Raw genomic sequence first — 27,777 nt, 5'->3', positions numbered from 1 at the left:
TGGGCAGGAATGTAATAGACCAGGTAGCCAAAGGGCTTTAAAACTATAAACTATATATAATTGATATTCCCGCTCCACTGGGTAGAGGTGAGGCCAAATAGAGTGGAAGCTGGTGGGAGGAGCTATAAGAGGACAGGCTCATTGCAATGGCTGGAATGGAATAAATGGAATGTAGTTAAACATGTGGTTTCCATATGCTTGATACCATTCAATTCATTACATTCAAGCCATTACAATGAGCCTGTCATCCTATAGCTCCCCCCACCAGCCTCCATTGGCCAAATGTAAGATTAGAGCTATTATTATACATGTGTGGCAGAACAGGTGGGACAGTGAGCCCAAGGGCTGGAATGTATATGCCCTCTAAAAGGTGGGTGGACCAAGACTCAAAGATCATGTAGGGCTCTTTTTTTTTTTTTTTTTTTTCCTTAGTAGTACAGGATAAGGCAGGAAGGTTTAGATTTTCCTTAATATTTGTTTATTTATTATTTTAGTTTGTAAACTGTGATGACTACACACTCCAGTACAGTAGGTGGCGGCATGCACCTATAACGGTTGTTTGCGGACCGCCATAACACCATAAACCTTAGTAAACGAAAGTGTTCAGTGACCAAGAGCAATTTAATTGTTGTTAGACGTTTAACACCCTGGAACTCAAAATAAGATTAATTTAACCGCACAGTATCACATACTTACTCCCGGTATTATTTACATTTCATTGGAGACGACTTGGTTGATAGATGTGAACTAGGTAACGCTAGCTAGCTGCTAAAGTTAGCTAACAATGGCTAACTGTATGGTTTTTCACACTCAAATAGCCTCCATCATGGAGGTGCTAGCGAATGCAGCCGTGGCGGAGATCTGTAAACTCGTAGACGACGACTATGCAGTGTTTCGTTTGGAAATAACTCAAAGCCAGAAAGAAAACAAAGCATTGCGGAGGAAACTACAGCAACTAGAAATTAAGGAGGCACGGGACCGAGCAGACAGGACAACGCGAGAGCGCGTCCTCGCCAGTCATCCCAGTAATGTCAAGATCCTCGACCGATACAGAGGAAAGGCTAAATGTACATTTTGTCGGAAGCTGCACGGGGTGTCTCCTTTCATATAGAGCTCAGTGCTTGTCGCCCCGTTCCCCTCTGCATGTGTTCAGATGTGTTACCCAGAATTTGGTCTTGGTCTGTTTTTGGATAGTATGCAATAATTCCCCATCTTGTGCATAGACACTATCATATTCTAACCAGATTCTTGATTTATTGCATTTCCAATTATTTACTAAATGAAAACAATGTGATGCATGGAACATAATACATCAATCAATAAGTAGTATACCAAGAAATTATAAGTGTTACCTTACATCCTTGCCAATTCTACACAGTGTCAATAGAATACAATATACCTAACCACCTCTTTTCCTCCAATCACTCTCAGGTGAAGGACATCTCACTGGAGGCCACAGGATCTCTGTGAAGCCAGCAGAACAAAATACATGGAGAGATGACCAACCAATCACTGTTGATGAGGGGAGTGGAACCTCAACCCAGCATGTTATCATGATAGAGGTTAGTGTAATAGTGTTATATAAAACATGAGTTACTTTGTAAATGAAATGTGGACAGTTTATTTCAGAAAGGCCCCCCTCAGCTATTCACTAGCTTCCATGTACATCCTTATTTATCTGCCATAAGGGAGCTTTTTAGACTTCCCTACGATATTGTTATCCAATTCAACCCATGTACCTGTAACAACCTCCTCTCTTCTTGTGTCAGTCTGCAGATGCAGAGGACGCAGGTCCTGGGGTCAAGCAGGAGATGACTGAAGGAGAGGAGGACCCATGGCACAGCAGAAACATCCAGACTGGAGCGGCTGGAGCGCCCCCTGTAGCCACGGAGAACCCCACCACCGCCCAAGAGCAGTCCAGGACCCAATGCAGCATTATGGAGGTCAGTGGAACGCTGAACACCATCCTCAAGTCAGAGACAGACACCAAGACTTTAACGGGGATAAACCGACTGGGCTGTCCACCTGCTCCACGCGCAGAGTATTTACTTTACGGCAACCTGAGCCCGAGGACTGTTCTGTCCCATCGGGACTCAGGTGACACTTTACAGACTGTCAATGATCCCTCGTGTTCATACGCTACAGAGACAGAGATGATACCTGGTGACATGCCTGTGGTATTAGATACACAGACTAATCCAATGAAAGTGGACTGGAACCAGTACAGTAGTAGTGTATACTCTGAAGGGTGCCGAGATAAGAAAGGTGAGGGTCTGGTCGTAGATGAGGTGACTGTGAAAGTGGAGGGCGACGTTTCTCTGACATGGAATGCATACGAAACTCACTTAGAAGGACACTTGCAGGACAACACCAGTGACTTCTTAGACTACAGAGAAAACTTAGAGACAAATCTAAATGTCGCAACCCACTCCCCTTTACACGCGTTCAAGGATCGCGACCCATTATCCATGTCGATGGGGCCTTCCGATTCACACAGGGAACAAAAGGCCAAGGCGCGGGGAGTGGGAGCCACATCAGGCAAAAGTAAAGAGAAACGGTTCCTCTGCATGTTCTGTAACAAAGGCTTCCGCTGCCCCCAGAAGGTGGAGATCCACCAGAGGGTTCACACAGGGGTGAAACCCTTCAGCTGTACCCAGTGTCACATGTGCTTCGCCCAGGCATGCACCCTGAAAAGGCACCAGAGGGTCCACACAGGGGAGAAACCCTTCAGCTGTACCCAGTGTCACATGTGCTTCGCCCAGGCTGGTGACCTGAAGAGGCACCAGAGGGTCCACACGGGAGAGAGGCCTTTCGCCTGTGCGCACTGCGGGAAGAGGTTCTCAGAGAAGAGCTACCTCAGGTTACACCAGCAGAAAAAACACTCCACTCTATAACAAACACTTATATCAAAGGACAAAGATACATTTTTGTTGTCATCAGAAAATATCCACAGATGCATTTGGATATTCCTGGGTAGAATATTACATCCAGACATTGTGTTAAGGAATACTGTATATACAGTCCCTACAGTGCATTTGGAAAGTATTCAGACCCCTTGACTTTTTCCACATATTGTTACATTACAGCCTTATTCTAAAATAATTTAAATCATTTTTCCCCTCAATCTACACACAATACCCATAATGACAAAGCAAAAAAACATGTTTTAGAAATTTTTGCAAATGTATTAAAAATCAACTGAAATATCACATTTATATAAGTATTCAGACCCTTTACTCAGTACTTCGTTGAACACCTTTGGCAGCAATTACAGCTTCAAGTCTTCTTGGGTATGACGCTACAAGCTTGGCACACCTGTATTTGGGGAGTTTCTCCGATACATCTCTGCAGATCCACTCTAGCGCTATCAGGTTGGATGGGGAGCATTGCTACACAGGTATTTTCAGGTCTCTCCAGAGATGTTCGATCGGGTTCAAGTCCAGGCTCTGGCTGGGCCACTCAAGGACATTCAGAGACTTGTCCCGAAGCAACTGCTGCGTTGTCCTGTTGGAAGGTGAACCTTCGCCCCCAGTCTGAGGTCCTGAGCGCTGTGGAGCAGGTTTTCATCAAGGATCTCTCTCTGTACTTTGCTCTTTTCATCTTTCCCTCAAACCTGACTAGACTCCCAGTCCCTGCTGCTGAAAAATGGTGCCAGGTTTTCTCCAGACATGATGCTTCGCATTCAGGACAAAGAGTTCAATCTTGGTTTCATCAGACCAGAGAATCTTGTTTCTAGAGTCCTTTAGGTGCCTTTTGGAAACTCCAAGCAGGATGTCATGTGCCTTTTACTGAGGAGTGGCTTCTGTCTGGCCACTCTACCATAAAGTCCTGATTAGTGGAGTGCTGCAGAGATGGTTGTCCTTCTGGAAGTTTCTCCCATCTCCACAGAGGAACTCTGGAGCTCTGTCAGAGTGACCATCGGGTTCTTGGTCACCTCCCTGACCAAAGCCCTTCTCCTCTGATTGCTGAGTTTGGCCGGGCGGCCAGCTCTAGGAAGAGTCTTGGTGGTTCCAAACTCCTTCCATTTAATATTTATGGAGGCCACTGTGTTCTTGGGGACCTTCAATGCTGCAGACATTTTTTGGTACCCTTCCCCATATCTGTGCCTCGTAACAATCCTGTCTCGGAGTGCTACGGACAATTCCTTCGACCTCATTGCTTGGTTTTTGTTCTGACATGCACTGTCAACTGTGGGACCTTATATAGACAGGTGTGTCCCTTTCCAAATCATGTCCAATCAATTGAATATACCACAGGTGGACTCCAAGTTGTAGAAACATCAAGGATGATCAATGGAAACAGGATGCAACTGAGCTGAATTTCGAGTCTCATAGCAAAGGGTCTGAATAATTATGTAAATAAGGTGTTTTTTTTATTTTTAATACATTTGCTAAAACGGTTTTTGCTTTGTCATTATGGAGTATTGTGTGTAGAGTTAGGATTTATTTAATACGTTTTAGAATAAGGCTGTAACGTAACAGTGTAAAGTCAAGGGGTCTGAATACTTTCCAAATGCACTGTAGCTCCTTTCATATTTCTTTTGATCCTGACCACTGGTGGGAAAAGTACTCAAGTTATATGTGAGTATAAGTAAAGATACCTTAATAGAAAATGACTCAAGTGAAAGTGACCCAGTAAAATACTACTTGAGTAAGTCTAAAAGTATTTGGTTTTAAATATACTTAAGTATTGATAATTTCTAATTCCTTAAATTATGCAAACCAGACAGCGCAAGGTTGTTTTTTATTTTATTTATGGAGAGCCAGGGACACACTACAAACAAAGCATTTGTGTTTAGTGCATCTGCCAGATCAGAGGTAGTAGGGATGACCAGGGATGTTCTCTTGATAAGTGTGTGAATTGGACTATTTTCCTGTCAAAATGTACTTTTGGGTGTCAGGGAAAATGTATGGAGTAAAAAGTACATTTTCTTTACGAATGTAGTAAAGTAAAAGTTGTCAAAAATAGAAATAGTAAAGTACAGATGTTTCGTGGAGGTTTATCCTGGGGTGACGTTTTGATAACCATGTAAATCTCTCAGACAAGGTGAATTTGATCAATATATTCAGCTCTATTTACTCTGATTCTAAAATGCTAATTAGCATCAAAGTAGACCATGCAAGACTACAAATCCCTGCAAAGCCATCTCTAGCTGACACCTTTGCTAACTGGTTTGTGTCAATTTAAAACTAGCAGAAGACAGTTCACAGAATTTTAAATTTTAAAGAAATGTAGCCAATTTATATTATACAGGCGAATATATTGATAAGTCACCTTGTCCTCGAGATTTACACCATTATCAAAACGTCACGCCTAGGTAAGCCTACATGAAACACAGCCCTTATTTGAAGTGTTTCTTAAATCCCCTATGGGAAAAAACTATTGGGAAAAGTTCCTTGTTTGACCGCTAGGTTATATGGGTATTATGACTCCTACTATGGTACTCTACATGGAACTGGATGAGGTGAACTGAGGAAAGAATGAGTATGATGAGGCAGAGTAGATGATATAGTGATGGATGGTGTGATGGTGTCTGTAAAAATGCTTCACTGATGAAGAGTGACATCCTTATGTTGTTTGATGCTGGTGTTTTATAATGAGGAAATTATAGTGCCTTAATTCATGTTTACTTGACATGAAGTGGTGAAGATATGTGTAATGTTAAACCTTTTCCGAAGTATTCAACAATTCATTTTATCAAAGCGAGGGTACCAGATTTACAGAAAATGTAAAGTGTTACCATAGTGAGAAGTTATTCTACTTGTTACAGGTATAGTTTTGTGAAATAAAGTACATTGAGTGTACAGTATGACCATGGTGTTGAAATTAAATACAAAATTGACTGACTTGGTCATTTTTGTGTCATTGCAGTGACTGAGTTTTGTATATCAGTCGAACCAAAACATACTTAATTCTTGAATCAACACATATGGATTTGTCCGGTTTTGCTGGCGGGAGAGCCAGGACCTCTGACGCGGCTGGTCACAAACCCAGGATCAGGAGCCTCCGCGCTTCCGTCCCAAGTCGGAAGCAGGATCTCATATTATATACTGATGAAGTAATATAGCTACAGGTTAATCTGCCTCACCTAAAGCCCATTCTGGTGGGAAGCTGCTATAGACCACCGAGTGCAAACAGTCAGTATCTGGATAATGTGTGAAATGCTTGATAATGCATGTGCCATCAGAGATTTTCTGGGTGATTTAAATATTGACTGGCTTTCATCAAGCTGCCCACTCAAGAAAAAGCTTCAGACTGTAACCAGTGCCTGCAACCTGGTTCAGGTTATCAGTCAACCTACCAGGGTAGTTACAAACAGCACAGGATTGAAATCAACATGTATTGATCACATCTTTACTAATGCTGCAGAAATTTGCTTGAAAGCAGTATCCGGATCTAGTGATCACAATATAGTAGCCATATCTAGGAAAACCAAAGTTCCTACAGGCTGGGCCTAATATTGTATGACCTCTTATACACTAAGTTTTGTAGTGATTCCTATGTTATTGATGTAAAGAATCTGTTGGTCCGTGGTGTGTAATGAGGAGCAGACAGACACTGCACTTGACATATTTCTGAAATTGCTTATTCCAGTTGCTAATCAGCATGCACCCATTAAGAAAATGACAAAAAACTTAAATCCCCTTGGATTGATGAGGAATTGAAAAATGGTATGGTTGAGAGGGATGAGGCAAGAGGAATGGCAAATAAGTCTGGCTGCGCAGCCGATTGGCAAACTTATTGAAAAATCATGTTACTAAATTGAATAAATAGAAGAAACTACACTATGAAACAAAGATTAATGATAGTAAAATAGCCGACCAATCAGTCGGTTACCAACCCTTAAACTTTTTGAAAAAATTGTGTTTGACCAGATACAATGCTATTTTACAGTAAACAAATCAACAAACTTTTTGCACGCTTATAGGGAAGGACGTTCAACAAGCATAGCATTTACAGAAATGACTGATTGGCTAAGAGAAATTGATGATAAGATTGTGGGGACTGTTTTGTTAGACTTCAGTGCGGCTTTTGGCATTATCGATCATAGTCTGCTGCTGGAAAAACTTGTTATGGTTTTACACCCCATGCTATAATGTGGATAAAGAGTTACCTGTCTATCAGAACACATAGGGTGCTCTTTAATCGAAGCCTCTCCGACATAATCCAGGTAGAGTCAGGAAGTCCTTAAGGAAGCTGTCTAGCCCCATTTAGTTTTTTCAATCTTTACTAATCAAATCAAATTTATTTATATAGCCCTTCGTACATCAGCTGATATCTCAAAGTGCTGTACAGAAACCCAGCCTAAAACCCCAAACAGCAAGCAATGCATGTGAAAGAAGCACGGTGGCTAGGAAAAACTCCCTAGGAAAAACTCCCTAGAAAGGCCAAAAACCTAGGAAGAAACCTAGAGAGGAACCAGGCTATGAGGGGTGGCCAGTCCTCTTCTGGCTGTGCAGGGTGGATATTATAACAGAACATGGTCAAGATGTTAAAATGTTCATAAATGACCAGCATGGTCAAATAATAATAATCATAGTAGTTGTCGAGGGTGCAACAAGCACGTCCGGTGAACAGGTCAGGGTTCCATTGCCGCAGGCAGAACAGTTGAAACTGGAGCAGCAGCACGGCCAGGTGGACTGGGGACAGCAAGGAGTCATCATACCAGGTAGTCCTGAGGCATGGTCCTAGGGCTCAGGTACTCCGAGAGAAAGACAGAAAGAGAGAAAGAGAGAATTAGAGAGATCATATTTAAATTCACACAGGACACCGGATAAGACAAGAGAAATACTCCAGATGTAACAGACTGACCCTAGCCCCCCGACACAAACTACTGCAGCATAAATACTGGAGGCTGAGACAGGAGGGATCAGAAGACACTGTGGCCCCATCCGATGATACCCCCGGACAGGGCCAAACAGGCAGGATATAACCCCACCCACTTTGCCAAAGCACAGCCCCCACACCACTAGAGGGATGTCTCCAACCACCAACTTACCGTCCTAAGACAAGGCCGAGTATAGACCACAACGATCTCCGCCATGGCACAACCCAAGGGGGGGCGCCAACCCAGACAGGAAGACCACGTCAGTGACTCAACCCACTCAAGTGACGCACCCCTCCCATGGACGGCATGGAAGAACACCAGTAAGCCAGTGACTCAGCCCCTGTAAAATGGTTAGAGGCAGAGAATCCCAGTGGAAAGAGGGGAACCGGCAAGGCAGAGACAGCAAGGGCGGTTCGTTGCTCCAGCCTTTTCGTTCACCTTCACACTCCTGGGCCAGACTATACTTAATCATAGGACCTACTGAAGAGATAAGTCTTCAGTAAAGACTTAAAGGTTGAGACTGAGTCTGCGTCTCTCACATTGGTAGGCAGACCATTCCATAAAAATGGAGCTCTATAGGAGAAAGCCCTACATCCAGCCGTTTGCTTAGAAATTCTAGGGACAATTAGGAGGCCTGCGTCTTGTGACCGTAGCGTACGTGTAGGTATGTACGGCAGGACCAAATCGGAAAGATAGGTAGGAGCAAGCCCATGTAATGCTTTGTAGGTTAGCAGTAAAACCTTGAAATCAGCCCTTGCCTTAACAGGAAGCCAGTGTAGGGAGGCTAGCACTGGAGTAATATGATCAAATTTTTTGGTTCTAGTCAGGATTCTAGCAGCCGTATTTAGCACTAACTGAAGTTTGTTTAGTGCTTTATCCGGGTAGCCGGAAAGTAGAGCATTGCAGTAGTCCAGCCTAAAAGTAACAAAAGCATGGATACATTTTTCTGCGTCATTTTTGGACAGAAAGTTTCTGATTTTTGCAATGTTACGTAGATGGAAAAAAGCTGTCCTTGAAACAGTCTTGATATGTTCTTCAAAAGAGAGATCAGGGTCCAGAGTAACACCGAGGTCCTTCACAGTTTAATTTGAGACGACTGTACAACCATCCAGATTAATTGTCAGATTCAACAGAAGATCTCTTTGTTTCTTGGGACCTAGAACAAGCATCTCTGTTTTGTCCGAGTTTAAAAGTAGAAAGTTTGCAGCCATCCACTTCTTTATGTCTGAAACACAGGCTTCTAGTGAGGGCAATTTTGGGGCTTCACCATGTTTCATTGAAATGTACAGCTGTGTGTCGTCCGCATAGCAGTGAAATTTAACATTATGTTTTCGAATGACATCCCCAAGTGGTAAAATATATAGTGAAAACAATAGTGGTCCTAAAACGGAACCTTGAGGAACACCGAAATTTACAATTGATTTGTCAGAGGACAAACCATTCACAGAGACAAACTGATATCTTTCCGACAGATAAGATCTAAACCAGGCCAGAACTTGTCCATGTAGACCAATTTGGGTTTCCAATCTCTCCAAAAGAATGTGGTGATCGATGGTATCAAAAGCGGCACTAAGATCTAGGAGCACGAGGACAGATGCAGAGCCTCGGTCTGACGTCATTAAAAGGTCATTTACCACCTTCACAAGTGCAGTCTCAGTGCTATGATGGGGTAGTTTTTTATAATTTCTGGGTCAAGATTCGGCTTTTTCAAGAGAGGCTTTATTACTGCCACTTTTAGTGAGCTTGGTACACATCCGGTGGATAGAGAGCCGTTTATTATGTTCAACATAGGAGGGCCAAGCACAGGAAGCAGCTCTTTCAGTAGTTTAGTTGGAATAGGGTCCAGTATGCAGCTTGAGGGTTTGGAGGCCATGATTATTTTCATCATTGTGTCAAGAGATATAGTAATAAAACACTTTAGTATCTCCCTTGATCCTAGGTCCTGGCAGAGTTGTGTAGACTCAGGACAATGGAGCTTTGGAGGAATACCCAGATTTAAAGAGGAGTCCGTAATTTGCTTTCTAATGATCATGATCTTTTCCTCAAAGAAGTTCATAAATGTATTACTGCTGAAGTGAAAGCCATCCTCCATTTGCGAAGGCTGCTTTTTAGTTAGCTTTGCGACAGTATCAAAAATAAATTTCGGATTGTTCTTATTTTCCTCAATTAAGTTGGAAAAATAGGATGATCGAGCAGCAGTGAGGGCTCTTCGATACTGCACGGTACTGTCTTTCCAAGCTAGTCGGAAGACTTCCAGTTTGGTGTGGCGCCATTTCCGTTCCAATTTTCTGGAAGCTTGCTTCAGAGCTCGTGTTTTTCTGTATACCAGGGAGCTAGTTTCTTATGACAGATGTTTTTAATTTTTAGGGGTGCAACTGCATCTAGGGTATTGCGCATTGAGTTCCTTGGTTAGGTGGTTAACTGATTTTTGTCCTCTGACGTCCTTGGGTAGGCAGAGGGAGTCTGGAAGGGCATCAAGGAATCTTGAATTGCCACTGGCTTTGAGGAAAGCCAGAGTGTCTATGTATGTGGATGACTCAACACTATACACGTCAACTACTACAGCGACTGAAATGTTAGTTTCAGAGTGGGTGGCAAGGAATAAGTTAGTCCTACATATTTCTAAAACTAAAAGCATTGTATTTGGGACAAATCATTCTCTAATCCTGTAATAAATAATGTGGAAATTGAGCAAGTTGAGGTGACTAAACTGCTTGGAGTAACCCTGTATTTTAAACTGTCATGGTCAAAACATATTGATACAACAGTAGCTAAGATGGGGAGAAGTATGTCCATAATAAAGCACTGCTCTACCTTAACAGCACTATCAACAAGGCAGGTCCTACAAACCCTAGTTTTGTCACACCTGGACTACTGTTCAGTCATGTGGTCAGGTGCCACAAAAAAGAACAGGGCCGCATGGCTGGCCCTTGGATGTACACAGAGAGCTAATGTTAATAATATGCATGTCAATTTCTCCTGGCTCAAAGTGGAGGAGAGATTGACTTCATCACTACTTTTATTTATGAGAGGTATTGACATGTTGAATGCACCGAGCTGTCTGTTTCAAGTACTGGTGCACAGCTCGGACATCCATGCATACCCCACAAGACATGTCACAAGAGGTCTCAGTCCCCAAGTCCAGAACAGACTACGGGAGGAGCACAGTACTACATAGAGCCATGACTACATGGAACTCTATTCCACATCAAGGAACTCATGCAAGCAGTGAAATTAGATTTTAAAAATAGATTAAAAAAAATAAAAAATCATATGCAACAGCAGGGACTGTAAAGCAACACAAACATACATGATAAAATATGCAATATACACACACATGGATTTTGTACTGTAGATATGGTAGTTGTGGAGTAGGGGCCTGAGAGCACAGTGTGTTATGAAAACTGTAAATGTATTGTAATGATTTTAAAATTGTATAAACTGCCTTAATTTCACTGGAACTCAGGAAGAGTAGCTGCTGCCTTGGCAAATACAAATCACAAGGGATAGAGACTCCACCACCATCACACAGAACACAACCAGTGGACAGGTGGACTGAACAACCTCAGTCCTGGTGGTCATCAGAGTGACAGAGGCTCCAGTCAGGGATCCAGTCTGCAGCACAGACCCTTCTCTTCACAGTCTCAGTGCAGGGATGAAGCAGGGCCTGGGGCTGATAGAGATAGACCCTCCTGTTCCTACGATACAAACACCACAGTATCCATGATGAACAAAGCAGGTCACCCTGAGATTCAGCCTTCACAGAGAGTGGCGAGTGGAACCCCCTGGTGGTAGTCATTCAGGAAGTGCCTAGTGGCTCAGTTCATAGAAAGCCTGGGCTTGGACCTGGGTCTAGCTTTCCTCAGCTGCCTCATGGTTACTGCATCGATACAGAATGTCAGGGTGGGCGTTCACCACGAGGTACCTAGCCGATAACACAACACACAATCCCAACACCCAAACAATGGCAAGAGATCAAGGAGGGAGCTCAAACACTGACCACCTGAGGGTGGTGGCTCCTGCTTCTACCTCCTCTGGTGTCATTGGGTCACAACGTTGGAGGCGGAGCATTAGGACGGACGCAGACAAGCCGTACACCTGCCCCACGTGTGGGAAGCGCTTTACTTAGGCAAACTACGTGAAGAAGCAACAGACCGTTCACAAGTGCAAACAATGTTACAAGAGCGTCTTCTTCCTGACTAACCTTACCAGACATGGGAGTGTCCACAATGGGGAGAAATCGTAGCATTGTGGCTTTAGCTGACATATTATAGTCATCATGTGAAGTGTCTTAGGGTAAGAGGGTTTTTTGGATTACTAAATCGCTCAGTTGAGCATCTGGGTATGCCGTCTTTCTCACATGATACAGACTTGTTGTTTGGTGTGCTGGCATAGCCAAAACACTCATTGAAGTTTAACACTCTCTACATTTGGTTTTGCCTATGTAATTTGCCTAACAATTATAAATGTGTCTTTTTTATAACACCTTTATATTATAACACCCCTCCCCCTGACATTATTTGGCATAATCAGGTGGTACCGGTTCCATTATGTACTATAAATAGGTGATCAAATCTGTTAATGAATGAGATTTCATGTTGTCCTTTTGATGTGTTGAAGTTTAATTTGCTTGTTTATTATTTAGAATTAAAATTGTCCTTGGCTTCCTTCAAACTTATAGGTTTCCGTCCTTGCCACTGATGGGATCTGGCCAGCAATTATTTTTCAGTCATTTATGGTAATTTTTCTAAACAACTCTGCTCTGAGCTTAAAAGATACCAGAGAGGATGAGGCTAAATCTGTTGACGAAAAAATGCCCACAAAGTGAGCCATTTTTTCATGGAGGTCAATTCTTCTTTTATTCCTTGTGTTACTATTTCATTTTCAAACTCTGCATCGTTGGGAAGGGCTCGTAAGCAAGCATTTCACAGTAAAGTATACACCAGTTGTTTTGGCGAATGCCACAAATAAAATTGATGAGTGTTGAATTAGGGTCAACAACAAAAAATTGAATTGCTAATTTGCTACATGAGGCTTATTTGAGTGAATATCAGTTTCGTAATTGTTAGGTTGTTGTGGACGCACGTGGCATTTCGGCAATTTACCCAAAAACAACATTAAATTCGAGTTGTGCCTGTTGTCATAGTGATACAGTTGAAGTCGGAAGTTTACATACACTTAGGTTGTAGTCATGAAAACTCGTTTTTCAACCACTCCACAAATTTCTTGTTAACAAACTATAGTTTTGGAAAGTCAGTTAGGACATCTACTTTGTGCATGACAGAAGTAATTTTTCCAAAAATTATTTACAGACAGATCATTTCACTTATAATTAACTGTATCACAATTCCAGTGGGTCAGAAGATTACATACACGAAGTTGACTGTGCCTTCAAACAGCTTGGAAAATTCCAGAAAATTATGTCATGGCTTTAGCAGCTTCTGATAGGCTAATTAAAATAATTTGAGTCAGTTGGAAGTGTACCTGTGGACGTATTTCAAGGCCTACCTTCAAACTCAGTGCCTCTTTGCTTGACATCATGGGAAAATCAAAAGAAATCAGCCAAGACCTCCACAAGTCTGGTTCATCCTTGGGAGCAATTTCCAAACGCCTGAAGGTACCACGTTCATCTGTACAAACAATAGTACGCAAGTATAAACACCATGGGACCACGCAGCCGTCATACCGCTCAGGAAGGAGATGCGTTCTGTCTCCTAGAGATGAACGTACTTTGGTGCGAAAAGTGCAAATCAATCCCAGAACAACAGCAAAGGACCTTGTGAAGATGCTGGAGGTAACAGGTACAAAAGTATCTATATCCACAGTAAAACGAGTCCTATATCGACATAACCTGAAAGGCCGCTCAGCAAGGAAGAAGCCACTGCTCCAAAACTGCCATAAAATCCCAGACTACGGTTGGCAACTGCACATGGGAACAAAGATCGGACTTTTTGGAGAAATGTCCTCTGGTCTGATGAAACAAAAATAGAACTGTTAGGCTATAATGACCATCGTTATCAGGGGTGGCAGCATCATATTGTGGGGGTGGTTTGCTGCAGGAGGGACTGGTGCACTTCACAAAATAGATGGCATCATGAGGAAAGAAAATTATGTGAATATATTGAAGCAACATCTCAAGACATCAGTCAGGAAGTTAAAGCTTGGTCGCAAATGAGTTTTCCTAATGGACAATGACCCCAAGCATACTTCCAAAGTTGTGGCAAAATGGCTTAAGGACAAAGTCAAGGTATTGGAGTGGCCATCACAAAACCCTGACCTCAATCCTATACAAAATGTGTGGGCAGAACTGAAAAAGTGTGTGCGAACAAGGAGGCCTTCCAACCTGACTCAGTTACACTAGCTCTGTCAGGAGGAATGGGCCAAAATTCACCCAACTTAGTGTGGGAAGCTTGTGGAAGGCTACCTGAAACGTTTGACCCAAGTTAAACAATTTAAAGGCAATGCTACTAAATACTAATTGAGTGTATGTAAACTTCTGACCCACTGGGAATGTGATGAAAGAAATAAAAGCTGAAATCAATCATTCTCTCAATTATTATTCTGACATTTCACATTCTTAAAATAAAGTGGTGATCCTAACTGACAAAGGGAATTTTTACTAGGATTAAATGTCAGGAATTGTGAAAAACTGAGTTTAAATGTATTTGGCTAAGGTGTATGTAAACTTCTGACTTCAACTGTAGATGATAGAGAATGCATTTTAGCATGGACATTGCCATTGAAGGCTTCCACTATTTTATAGTAGTCAACTGGGTGGGGATTCCTATGAGCTGGAAGCAATCAGTCAATAAAGAAGAAAATTGACTACTTTAAAATGGAGATCGCCTCAATGGCACTGCCATAGACTGTAAAAATATGCCCATACTGTCACAGACACAAAGATGATGCCATGTTCAAAACAACTGAGAACTCTGAAATCTCAAGACAACTGAGAAGAAAAAAAAACGGTAATCCATCTTGGAATTCCAAGTCGGGAACTCGGGCCTCTTTCTAGTGCTCTGACATTTCAACCTTTAGATCACTGACGTCATGATTTGACAGTCCCCCCCCCCAGTGTTCCCAGTTGTCTTGAAAACACCATCAGTCCTCTATCTTGTTTTTTATTTGTGTACTCTTTTGACATTTTACTGCATTGTTAGGAGCTAATAACATAAGCATTTCGCTGCACTTGCTATATCATTTGCTAAATTGTGTACACGAACAATTACATTTTGATCTCTCTCGTTGGCCTGTTGTTCCCACTTGCGTCGGCCCTCACATTAGCTAGAATGTTCCCACCTGATCTCACCTCCTCCCGCCTGCCTTCCATCTTTAAATACAAGTCTTTCCATTTTTAGAGAGGTCACTCGAATATCTTGCCAATATAATAGACAATGGTTGAAGAGGTTTGATCTGTAATGTAATACGCAGTATCTTATTTCCAGTGGTGTAAAGTACTTAAGTAAAAAATATCTGTACTTTACCATTTCTATTTTTGACAACTTTTACTCAACTATATTCCTAAAGAAAATATGTACTTTTACTCCCATACATTTTACCTGACATCAAAAAGTACTCCTTACATTTAGAATTCTCAGGCAGGACAGCAATATGGTCCAATTCATGCACCTATCAATATAAGGCATTGTAATCCCTACTGCCTCCGATCTGGCGGAATCACTAAACACAAATACTGCATTTGTCAATCATGTCTGAGTGTTGGTGTGCCCCTGTCTGTCCATAAATAAAAATAACAAGAAAGTCGTGCTGTCTTGTTTGCTTAAAATAAGGAATTTGATGTATAGCATTTACTTTTTACTAAAAAGTATGACAATTGAGTACTTTTTCCACCACTGTACATCTAAAACCAGATACTTTTAGACCTTTACTCAATTAGTATTTCACTGGGTGACTTTTACTTGAGTAATTTTCTATTAAGGTATATATACACCTTTACTCAAGTATAACAATTGAGTACTTTTTCCACCAGTGCATATTTTAAGAACAGCGCAAATACCTTTTTTTTTTTTTTTAGCCACACCCTTTGAGCTACGACGCCAACCAATAACTTATATTCAGTGTAAACGGAAGTAAACAATGAACAAGAACAATTTCCACGTTAGCGTTTTTATTTAGATGTTTATGAACACAATGGAACTCAAAATATGACTAACTTAACTGCACAGCATCGCATACTTACCCCAGGTAGTGTTTAATTCGCGCTGGAGACTGGATTTTGTTGATAGATGTTATCAAGGTAGGGCTAGCTAGCTGCTATGGTTTTTCACACTCAAATAGCCTCCATCATGGAGGTGCTGGCAAATGCAGCCGTGGCAGAGGTCTGTAAACTCGTCGATGACGACTATGCAGTGTTTCGTTTGGAAATAACTCAAAGCCAGAAAGAAAACAGGGCATTGCGGAGGAAACTACAGCTACTGGAAATGAAGATGACACGGGAGCGCGTTCTCGCCAGTCCCAGTAGTGTCAAGATCCTCGACCGATACAGAGGAATGGCAAGAGGTACATTTTGTAGAAGGCCGAGGCTGCGGGGCCTGTCGCCCCGTTCCCCTCTGCGCATGTGTGACATTAGATGCGTTAACCGAGAGAGGAAGAGGCGAAGCGAGAGTTTCTCAACCCAAAATCTGTCCATCAAAATAAGTCCAGGAAGGCATTTTTGTATGGAGGTAAATGGGTGTCGAATTTGGTCAACATAAAATGTAATGGCTAATTTCCTACGTGAGGCTTATTTGATCAATATACGTTTCATAATTTGGAAAAAACGTCTTTACATCAGAGTTTTTCCTGTTGTCATAGAGATTCATAGAGACTCATCATGGATATAACCCATTTTTAGAATGGACATTGCCATTGAGGGCTTCCACCATTTTAAAGTAGTCAACTGGGTGGGGATTCCTATGAGTTGGGAGCAATCAGCCAAAGAAGAAGAAGAAAATGGACTAATTTAAAATAAATAGAGATAGCCTCAATGGTGCTGCCCATGCTCGCAGACTCTATAATTGCATAGATACAAAGATGAGACATCTATATACCTTCTCCTGCCTGCCTGCCTTCCATCTTTGAGGACATTATTATCAGGGCTGTCACTCGTCATATCTTGTCAATATAATGGACAATCTTTGGTTAACCAATTAACCAGAATTGGGTCTTTGTCAGTTTTTGGATTTTATGCAATAATTCCCCTGATTACTTATCTATCTTGCACAAAGACAGTCCTATTATTTAATCATTGAAAACAATAAGATGCATGGATTATAATCAATCTATAAATAGTATATCAACCAGTTATGCGAAGTGTTACCTTACCTAGAATTCTAAAACTGTCAACAGTGTGTAGCGTTGAGCATTGACAGTAGCTAACCTTACCACCTCTTTCTTCCAATCACTGTCTCAGGTGAAGGACATCTCACTGGAGGCCACAGGAGCTTTGTGAAGCCAGCGGGACACAATACATGGAGAGATGACCAACCAATCACTGTTGATGAGGGGAGTGGAACCTCAACCCAGCAAGTTATAGTGATAGAGGTTAATGTAATAGTATTACATCAAATTTACAGTACATCAAATGTGTCCAGTTTATTTCAGAAAGGCTCCCCTCCGCTATTCACTTGCTTACATGTACTGTACATCCTTATGTATCTGCCATAAGGGAGCTTGTGAGGCTTCCCTATGACATTGCTATCCAATTCAACCCATGTACCGGTAATAACCTCCTCTCTTCTTGTGTCAGTCTGCAGATACAGAGGCTGCAGGTCCTGGAGTCAAGCAGGAGAGGTCTGAAGGAGAGGAGGACCCACGGCACAGCAGAGACATCCAGACTGAAGTGGCTGGAGCACACCCTGTAGCCACGGAGGTCCCCAGCGCCGCCCCAGCGCCGCCCAGGACTCGAGGCAACATCACGGAGGTCAGTGGAACGCCGAACGCCGTCCTCAAGCCAGAGACAGACACTGAGACTTTAACTGTAACACACAGGCTCTTACACACAGGATCTGACCACAGATCAGACCCAGAGAGACTGGGGCTGGGGAGACCGGGCTGTCCTCCTGCTCCTGCCTCAGAGTATTTACCGGTATTTCACCAGAGCCAGAGGACGGATCATTCCCGTGATGATGGTGACACGTTAAACACTGGCAGTGATGATCCGTCTTGTTCTTACACTACAGAGATGGACCCTGGCAACATATCCTTGGGTTTAGAGACACAGACTGATCTATCTAGAGGGGACTGGAACCGGTACAGTAGTAGTGTATACTCTGAAGGGTGCCTAGATAAGAAAGGGGAGGTTATAGTGGTAGATGAGGTGAGTGTGAAAGTGGAGGGTGACGCTCCTCCCACATGGAATGCAGATTGTCACCTAGGAGACAGACACTCACAGGGCAGAGATTTCTTAGATTACAGGGAAAGCTTAGAGACAAATCTCAATGTCACGACCCAGTCCCCTTTACACACGTTCAGGGATCGCGACCTAGTGTCAACATCGATGGGGCCTTCCGATTCACATGGCCGCATCCTTTTTGATCAGGTATTGAACTCAAACAACAGGGCTAGAGCCCAGGCTCGGGGAGGGGGTGCCACATCAGGCAATAGTAAAAAGAAACGGTTCCTCTGCATGTTCTGTAACAAAAGCTTCAGCTGCTCCCAGAATGTGGAGATCCACCAGAGGGTCCACACAGGGGAGAAACCCTTCAGCTGTACCCAGTGTCATATGCGCTTTGCCCAGGCTGGCCACCTGAAGAGGCACCAGATGGTCCACACAGGGGAGAAACCCTACAGCTGCCCCCAGTGTGAGAAGAGGTTCTCCCGCCAGGACCAGCTGAAGATCCACCTGAATATCCACACGGGAGAAAGGCTGTTTGCATACAAACGCACTGCGGGAAGAGGTTCTCAGAGAGGCTCTACCTCAGAATGCACCAGCAGAAAAACCATTCCCCTCTATAACATAGAAAGTAAGCATTCCACTCAATAGCTTCTGACGTTTAGATCAAACCCTGCATCAACAACAAAGAGGAATTTTCAGCAATAAAGAGCCACAGATGCATTTGGAATAACAAGTGTAAAAGATTTCACGGTTGAATATTCCTGGGTAGAATATTGCATCCAGACATTGTGTGATATACAGTGGGGTCAGAAATTATTGACACACTTGATAAAGATGAGCAATAATGACTTTATAAAATAAATAATTCAAACACTGAGCTATAATGTATGTAATTAAAAAAATCGAAACATAATTTATATATTATTTTATACTAATAAAATTGCTCAGAGAAAAATATTTTGTTTAACAAGTAATACTTTTTTCTCTTATTATCACCGCTAAAGATTCTTATAAAGTAGTCAAGTTTGATATTTGGTCCCATATTCCTAGCACGCAATGTCTAAATCAAACTTGTGACTTTACAAACTTATTGGATGCATTTGCAGTTTTGGTTGTGTTTCAGATTATTTTGTGCCCACTAGAAATGAATGGTAAATAACCTTTTACTGCAATGGGCTAAATCAGGGTCACACAGAGTGTTTCTAGGTAGTCTTAAACAAATCTACTTTGAAACAAAAGTATACTCCTCACACACATGGTTATGGGCTTTAAAAAGAAGACACTTGTACCATGTCTGATATAGAGTTGAAATGTATAAATGTTTGGCTTTGCATAACAATATTATACTTTATATACATCAAAGACTGAAATATAACAAACCGTTTGAAATAGAAACATCGGATTTGACTTTTGTTTTTAAAGAATGTCTATTAATAACATTCCACCCATGAGGTCACTAGAGGGCGATTTGGTCAGTTGACTGCAGGAATTAAGTATTTTTTCCCATATTCATAGCATGCCATGACTACATCAAGCTTGGGACTCTACACATTTGTTGGATGCATTCGCTGTTTGTTTTGGTTGTGTTTCAGATTATTTTGTGCCAAATAGAAATGAATGGTAAATAATGTATTGTGTCATTTTGGTGTCACTTTTGTTCTAAATAAGAATACAATATGTTTCTAAACACTTCTACAGCAATGTGATTACTACCATGATTACTGATAATCCTAAATAAATTGTGAATAATGATGAATGAGAAAGTTACAGACAGACATATCATACACCCAAATTGGGCTGTGGTGGTCATGACATTTTGTCAGCCGGTTATTGCCATGCAAAAGACTGCCGGTTTTACGGTAATTGACCGTTAATTAACATAAACATGTTTAGCATCTCCATTCCTTCACACATATAAACCGCATACAAGCCACTGATGAAGAAAAAATGCTTCACTCTCTCAGTAATTACAGAGGGCACTGTAGCTAGCTAGCTGACAGCTGTCAGTGACCTATTTGTTGATGATTATCATCTGCATGGAAATGACCACACCCAATTCGTGAATATGTACAAGTAGCCTTTGTCATTCTTTGGAGGTGGATCCTAAACGTGCATTTCCTCCACCACTTCTGGGGTGGGTCCTTTGATGTACAGTCACATTCACCGTAACCTCTTCCCAAGGCTATTGTGCACAGCACATATGGAGGACGAGGACGTCTGGGGACGAGATTACAGATTACATCACAGTAGTTGTCTGAGTCAGAGAGGAAGAGGTGACATGAGAGGATTGGATTTACTCCGCCCAAAATCTGTACACGTTTGGGGTTTGAACTGGTTTAGGGAACATAACCGGAAAATAATTACGTTTTTAGAAGAGCAGAATAAGAACCGGGAACGAAAGTGACCTATACTGTTCTGCAACAAAAGCGTTATTTTAAAAGCATGGAAACCGGTTAATAAATGTATTTTATGTTCTAGGAATTTTTTTCCAGTCCCCCAAAAAACGCAACAAAGCGAAGCGCCTATGCAAAGCCCTCACTCTGTCACTCAGAAACGTATTCCAGTGTCTGCCTGCCAGCTGAAAATCTTTGCTAGTGTGTATGCTACCTGCCCCTCCTCACCTAGGCGTAGTCTACTAGTGACGTTGCAAGCGTGATTCAGAAATTAGGGAGAAAGATTTTTTATTAAATAATGGATTAACTTTTTCCTGTGCTAGTTACGGATACTATAGTTATCACGTTTCACAATGGATTGATTAACTACAAGAAGGTAAGATGTGTTTTTGTTTTAATTCTGGTGCCGCTCTGCACATAATTTTATTAGATAGCTAACTAGCTAGCTCTTGTCCAAAGTTAAGCCTACTCTCTGAAGCTCAAAGACATCCAAAGTTCCTTCACAGAAGCCGCTCCTCTGTAGGTGTAATTCTGTGGGCCTAATTCAGATAATGCATGTCATAACAACAAAATGCTAAGCACCTCTTCCACCCTCTCTTGCTCTATCCCCACCTGCAGTCGCATTTCGCTCCCAACACTTGTCTGTCCAATGCATTTAAATAGCTTGCCTGCTGCATAGCAAGCTGCTCTATCCTCAGTGATTTGGTGAAGTAGTTTAATGTCGAGCTAGCTGTAAAAACATTTAGATTTCAGAGGTTTAAAAAGGAACCGAAAGGAACGATATAAGCCATAGTTTTCTTTTTTGGTTTGGTTAGAACCGATTCAGAACTTTATTTTACTGGTCAGATCAGTGGAATGGAACAAGGGAAAAAATGGTTGTGTTCAGAACTAAAGTATTGGAAAATAATTTGGGTTACAATCCCTGGTCCGTGAGAGATAAGACATGTTATGGAGGCCTATGAGAGAGTGTCGAACTACGTGAAAATTATTTGATCGGAAACAAGTTTCGTAATGTTTAGGCTCTTACAAATGTACTGATATAAGTGGATGCGGTTGGTATTACGGCAACTTTGATTAAAACAATTTAGTTCTGCCTGTTGTTCATTCATGTATCTGCCCTCTCATTGGCTAGATATCGCCTGCCTTCCATCGTTAAGGACATGCATTTCTATTGTTTGAGCGGTCACTCGAATATCTTGTCACCATAATAGATCATCTTTGTCTGAGTTCACAGCTGGCGATGCCTCGTCGCAATTGGTTATTCCCCATCATTTGCAACAATGTCATTGAGCTTCATCACTATCTTTCCTTTGAGGTACCTTTGCTGTTTATAAACTTTTATGAATTGACTTTACTCCTGGCTACTCTGAGCTGGGAGTTTTTGTTGTTGTCTTACAACAGGTTTTAACAGGATTCAAAGGACCTTTTCTGAGAGCTTTGTGATTATGAGCTCTAATCGCACCCCATTCAGCATACACCCAACAGTGCTTTATAACCAATATACACTTACTTACTAAATATACCTACACACTAATAAACATCTACTGTACATGTCAAAATAGTTTAGTCAGGTTTGTCTGACTTTTGACTTATCATAGCTGACTTATTTGTAGCCACAACCACATATTTATGTCCACCATGATGGGTTTAACAACAATGAAGTAATTCTGTAACTACAGTATAGGACTCAAACGTAGTGGGGATGGGTAAACACTCCATGTTAAAAGTGTGTTTATTATGTGTGTGTGTGTGTGTGTATGTGTGTGTGTGTACGTACCTGAGGGGTTGTATGTCTGTGTAATCTGTATCACCTCTCTTCCAGGAGAAGGAGGGTCCAGAGGTGCTGCGGGTGAAGGAGGAGGGGTGTGAGGAGGGTCTGGGGAACCCTGAGGGAACCATGGTCATGGAGGACAACCAGACTACACCTCCTCCTGAACCCACAGAGGAACCAGCTGAGCAGCACAGGACCACACACAGTCTCACTGAGGTGAGTCCACTGTAAACTACTGTCTGTATCCACAAAGTATCTTAGAGTAGGAGTACTGATCTAGGATCAGCTTTGCCTTTTACATCATAATAAATAACATTATTTGGAAAGTATCTAGATCAACACTCCTACTCTGAGACTCTTTGTAGATATGGGCTCAGGTCTTGATTCAATTTGTCTTAAGTGTGGGGCCAGGCCTTTGAATTATCAAACCATTCGGGATTTTGGCAATGAAAACTGGAAGTCTTCAGTTACAGCTAGCATGCTAGGGGTACCCAAACATTTCCATTCTTTGTGCTAAGCTAGTTAGCATTACTGGACGCAGATACATAATAATGGTATCCACAAGTCAATCTGACTCTGGGGAAGTATAAGAGTGTCAGCTAGATGACTAAAATGTAGATAAAGGACTTCATTGCCAAAATCCTGAACTATCCCTTTGAAGAGTGTCAAGTAATCAAATCAACTAACACTTTTGCATAGTATGAAATCAACATGTTTGCATTGTACTCATAGCAATGCCTCATTGCCCAGTCAGAAGATGATCCATAGCAGGGTGCTGATATCAGATTTCTTGATCCAACATCCTCTCACTCTGTATCTCTTACAGTCAGTAGACATGGAGGATGGGAAGCCTGATCTGCTGCTGGTCAAAGAGGAGACAATAGAAGATGGACCAGAGAGCATTGATCTGCTGAGTGGAGTAAAGATGGGGGAGCAAGGTAAGAGAGACATGCATATACAGAACATAATAGATATACTTCAATGGGAATAGTGATGCACCTGGCAATAATTTTTTTCTTCATTCATAAAATGATATCAATACAACTTAAGTGCCCAGTTTATCTAGTACCGGGTCGAACTGCCCTTTGCCTCCGAAACAGCCTGAAAAGGTCATACTGGTCAAGGTCATACATTGTAAAAAACACACATTATAATGTATGAACTTGACCAGGTAATGGACAAAAAAAACTCCATATGTAGAGTTCTCTGCCATGTATTAATGTCTATTTTGTAACCTTTTCCTGCAGGTGGTTGGCTGGAGGCTAACAGAGGAGACTGGGTGGCCATCTTGGATTCCAAGACCCAGATGGGTGCAGCCATGGGCCCAGGGGACAACGTCATTGAGCAGGCCAGAACCAGAGGCGACATAGTGAAGGTCAATGGATGGGACAGCGTCTTCAACTCTGGGCTGGGGAACAACATTGTTAATCCCAACCAGAAACAGAGAGTGGAACCCAAAACAATATCCGAATTTAGTCTCCATGACAACAGACTTGTTGAAACCAGGGAGAGACGTAGATTTGGTCTGCAGGGACAGGGAGGTGTCCGTATGAGAACAGACACAGACTCGGCTAGCGATGCTCCGTCCTGCTCCTATAGTTGTGATTCAGAGAGACTGATGGAACCTCAGGTTAACCCCCTAACAGGTGCTGCCTTCAGCCTGCCTTCTATAGGATCTATCAACTGGAACATGGACCCTGAGACAACACAGACACTCCCTGGCCTTCATCCTCCTCACACTCTCCTAATGTTAAACCAGACCTCAGACAATGCCAGTGCCTCAACACTAAATGGCGACACAAGCCCATTGACAAATGACAGTAGTAGTAATGCTATCAGTTGTTCCGTTGGAAAAGAGAAGCACTTCCCGTGTTCATTTTGTGGGAAAGTCTTCAGTTTCCCCAAACAGGTGGAGATCCACCAGAGGATGCACACGGGGGAGAAACCGTTCAGCTGCCATCTGTGCCGGGCCAGTTTCTCCCACTCGTCCAGCCTGAAGAGGCACCAGAGGGTCCACACAGGGGTGAAACCTTTCAGCTGTACCCAGTGTCAGATGCGCTTTGCCCAGGCTGGTCACCTGAAGAGGCACCAGAGGGTCCACACGGGAGAGAGGCCGTTCGCCTGTACGGACTGCGGGAAGAGGTTCTCAGAGAGGAGCTACCTCAGGATACACCAGCAGAAAATGCACAGGGCCCATGTATAGTGACATTTAATGTAGTTCGTTTGTTTGTAGTTAATTTTGGTGGTTTTGGATGTAGTAGCGAATTGGATGAGGTGAACTGAGGAAAGAATGAGTATGATGACTAGATGATATGTTATGCCTGCTCCTGCTCCTCCTCTCGCGCCAGGCTGCCTGTCATTACGCACACCTGTCACCATTATTACGCACATCAGCGCTCGCTGGACTCCATTGCCTTGTTGATTGCCCCGTGTCAGCATTATTGTAGTTTTTGTTTTCCCCATCCAGGCGCTGTCTGTATTCTATTCCTGTCTGTGTTTTATTAAATGTTCACTCCTTGTACTTGCTTCTCGTCTCCAGCGTCTGTCCTCACATGATATTGTGATGGTGTCTGTAAAAATGCTTCACTGCTGAAGAGTGACAACCTTGTCCCTTTAAGTTGATACTGGTGTTTTATAATAAGATACGGATGGTGCCTTAATTAAAGTTTACTTGACATGAAGTAGTGAAGATGTGTGTAATGTTGAACCTTTTCCATAGTATTTTTAAATACATTTTATCAAAGCAAGGGTACAAGACTTATAGAAAATGTAGTGGTACCATAGTGAGAAAATATATTATACTTGTCACGTATCGTTTTGTGCAATAAATGTACTGTACTTAAGTTATAATTACATGACCACTTTGTTGAATTTAAATACAAAATTGACTGACTTGGTTATTTTTGTATCATTACAGGGACTGAGTTTCCCTTATCTCAGTCAAACCAAAATATTATACTTAATTCTTGTATCAACACTTTTTTTTAAATAAACTCCAATAGCTCCATATTGTTAGGTACTTGAATCACAGTGGTTGTGTCCGAATACCCAAACTGGCGTCCAAGATACTAGGTCCTTTGAGTATGAGAAAAAATAAAGATTAATAGCATAGCTGTGGGAAGTAGGGGTGCTGATAAATCTAAGAAAAATTTCTACAAAATAAAATACATTTCCACTAAATTTGTGAACTAGTCATTTATTACTTCCTCATTCGACATTACCCCAATCCAAAACATCTTCCCACGGCCATGTTTAATAGTATGCGACATTTAGAAAATAGAGTTTACTTTAAATGCCCGAATGTCATACTCATTCTGGCACTGACAACAACTGATCAATTAGATATGGGGACACGCTACCGAAATCAACTAATAGCGGGAAACAACACAATCACGCATGACACATTCCCAGTATGCAAACTAGAAGGTTCAGTAGTATGCAACATCTTGAAAATAGAGTATGGTTTAAATGCCAGGATGATATACTCATCTCAGCTCTTCATCTAGTAGAATTCGATGCACACTTTTCCACAATGCATTGGAAGCGGTGGGCTGCGAGTGATAGGCCCTAGTTCTCTTCAAGTTAGTGACGGGGGCTCAAACCAAATTGTGCCGAAAAACTGTAAATTACTTTTGCTTGTAAAAACAATGCACATTAGTGACATATGCTGGTCAGCAATGAAAAGCAGCTTTTGATGTTCATATAGAAGTTTTTCCCACAATATGAATAAAATCTGTGTGGCGCAGTGGTTAGTCGTGGGCCGCCATGTTTTTGGTGTCCCAGATGAATGTTGCTGAAATTTTATTTTATTTAACCTTTATTTAACTAGGCAAATTAAGTCAGTTAAGAACAAATTCTTATTTACGATGACGGCCTACCAAAAGGCAAAAGGCCTCCTGCGGGGATTGGGGGCCTGGGATTAAAAATAAAATTAAAATATAGGACAAAACACACATAACAACAAGAGAGACAACACTGTATAAAGAGAGACCTAGGATAACAAAATAGCATGGCAGCAACACATGACAACACAGCATGGTAGCGACACAACATGGTAGCAGCCCAAAACAGGGTACAAACATTGTTGGACACAGACAACAGCACAAAGGGCAAGAAGGTAGAGACAACAATACATCATGCAAAGCAGCCACAACTGTCAGTAAGAGAGTCCATGATTGAGTCTTTGAATAAAGAGATTGAGATAAACCTGTCCAGTTTGAGTGTTTGTTGCAGCTCGTTCCAGTTGCTAGCTGCAGCGAACTGAAAAGATGAGCGACCCAGGGATGTGTGCGCTTTGGGGACCTTTAACAGAATGTGACTGGCAGAACAGGTGTTGTTTGTGGAGGATGAGGGCTGCAGTAGATATCTCAGATAGGGGGGAGTGAGGCCTAAGAGGGTTTTATAAATAACAACCAGTGGGTCTTGCGACGGGTATACAGAGATGACCAGTTTACAGAAGAGTATGGAGTGCAGTGATGTGTCCTATACGGAACATTGGTGGCAAATCAGATGGCCGAATGGTAAAGAACATCTAGCCGCTCAAGAGCACCCTTACCTGCCGATCTATAAATTATGTCTCCGTAATCTAGCATGGGTAGGATGGTCATCTGAATCAGGATTAGTTTGGCAGCTGGGGTGAAAGAGGAACGATTACGATAGAGTAAACCAAGTGGAGATGTAACCTTAGCCTGCAGCTTTGATATGTGCTGAGAGAAGGACAGTGTACTGTCTAGCCATACTCCCAAGTACTTGTATGAGGTGACTACCTCAAGCTCTAAACCCTGAGAGGTAGTAAATCACACCGGTGGGGAGAGGGCATTCTTCTTACAAAACCACATGATCTTTGTTTTGGAGGTGTTCAAAACAAGGTTAAGGGCAGAGTAAACTTGTAGGACATTAGGAAATCTTAGTTGCAGAGTGTTTAACACAAAATCCAGGGAGGGCCCAGCTGAGTATAAGACTGTATCATCTGCATATAAATGGATGAGAGCTTCCTACTGCCTGAGCTATGTTGTTGATGTAAATTGAGAAGAGCGTGGGGCCTAGGATCGAGCCTTGGGGTACTCCCTTGGTGACAGGCAGTGCCTGAGACAGCAGATGTTCTGACTTTATACACTACACTCTTTGAGAGAGGTAGTTAGCAAACCAGGCCAAAGCCCCCTCAGAGATACCAATACTCCTTATGTATTGAATGGAATGGTCTACCGTATCAAAAGAATTGTCAAAGTAAAAAAAATAGCAGCACAACATTGCTTAGAATCAAGGGCAATGGTGACATCATTGAGGACCTTTAAGGTTGCAGTGACACATCCATAACCTGAGCGGAAACCAGATTGCATACCAGAGAGAATACTATAGACATCAAGAAAGCCAGTCAGTTGATTATTGACAAGTTTTTCCTACCCTAAGGACTAACCGTGCCTGCCTTCCAAGCAATGGGAACCTTCCT

General features: G+C 42.2%; 2 protein-coding genes and 1 long non-coding RNA gene across 3 annotated transcripts; 2 read left to right on the top strand and 1 right to left on the bottom strand.

Annotated features, from left to right (window-relative positions):
- The first annotated feature begins 577 nt into the window (after positions 1–577).
- Positions 578–5,854, top strand: LOC106610103 (uncharacterized). The gene is made up of 2 exons (XM_082978200.1): positions 578–1,562; positions 1,770–5,854. The coding sequence occupies exons 1-2, from the start codon at positions 1,554–1,556 to the stop codon at positions 2,892–2,894; spliced, it is 1,134 nt and encodes a 377-aa protein (XP_082834326.1). The 5' UTR covers positions 578–1,553; the 3' UTR covers positions 2,895–5,854.
- On the bottom strand, positions 4,732–16,317 carry LOC145881475 (uncharacterized). The gene is made up of 2 exons (XR_014392998.1): positions 16,029–16,317; positions 4,732–11,526 (listed from the first exon to the last, which is right to left on the bottom strand). It is a non-coding gene; the product is annotated as an uncharacterized LOC145881475 (long non-coding RNA).
- LOC145850318 (uncharacterized) lies at positions 16,008–25,171 on the top strand. Its single transcript, XM_014209261.3, has 6 exons — positions 16,008–16,348; positions 17,241–17,371; positions 17,577–17,750; positions 22,380–22,544; positions 23,155–23,266; positions 23,576–25,171. The coding sequence occupies exons 1-6, from the start codon at positions 16,105–16,107 to the stop codon at positions 24,529–24,531; spliced, it is 1,782 nt and encodes a 593-aa protein (XP_014064736.2). The 5' UTR covers positions 16,008–16,104; the 3' UTR covers positions 24,532–25,171.
- The last annotated feature ends 2,606 nt before the right edge of the window (positions 25,172–27,777 follow it).

Source organism: Salmo salar, chromosome 08 (assembly GCF_965601325.2).
Source record: "Salmo salar chromosome 08, fSalSal1, whole genome shotgun sequence".
NCBI lineage: Eukaryota > Metazoa > Chordata > Actinopteri > Salmoniformes > Salmonidae > Salmo > Salmo salar.
Note: the sequence above shows the minus strand (reverse complement) of the source record. Positions and strands in the feature narration are given on the sequence as shown.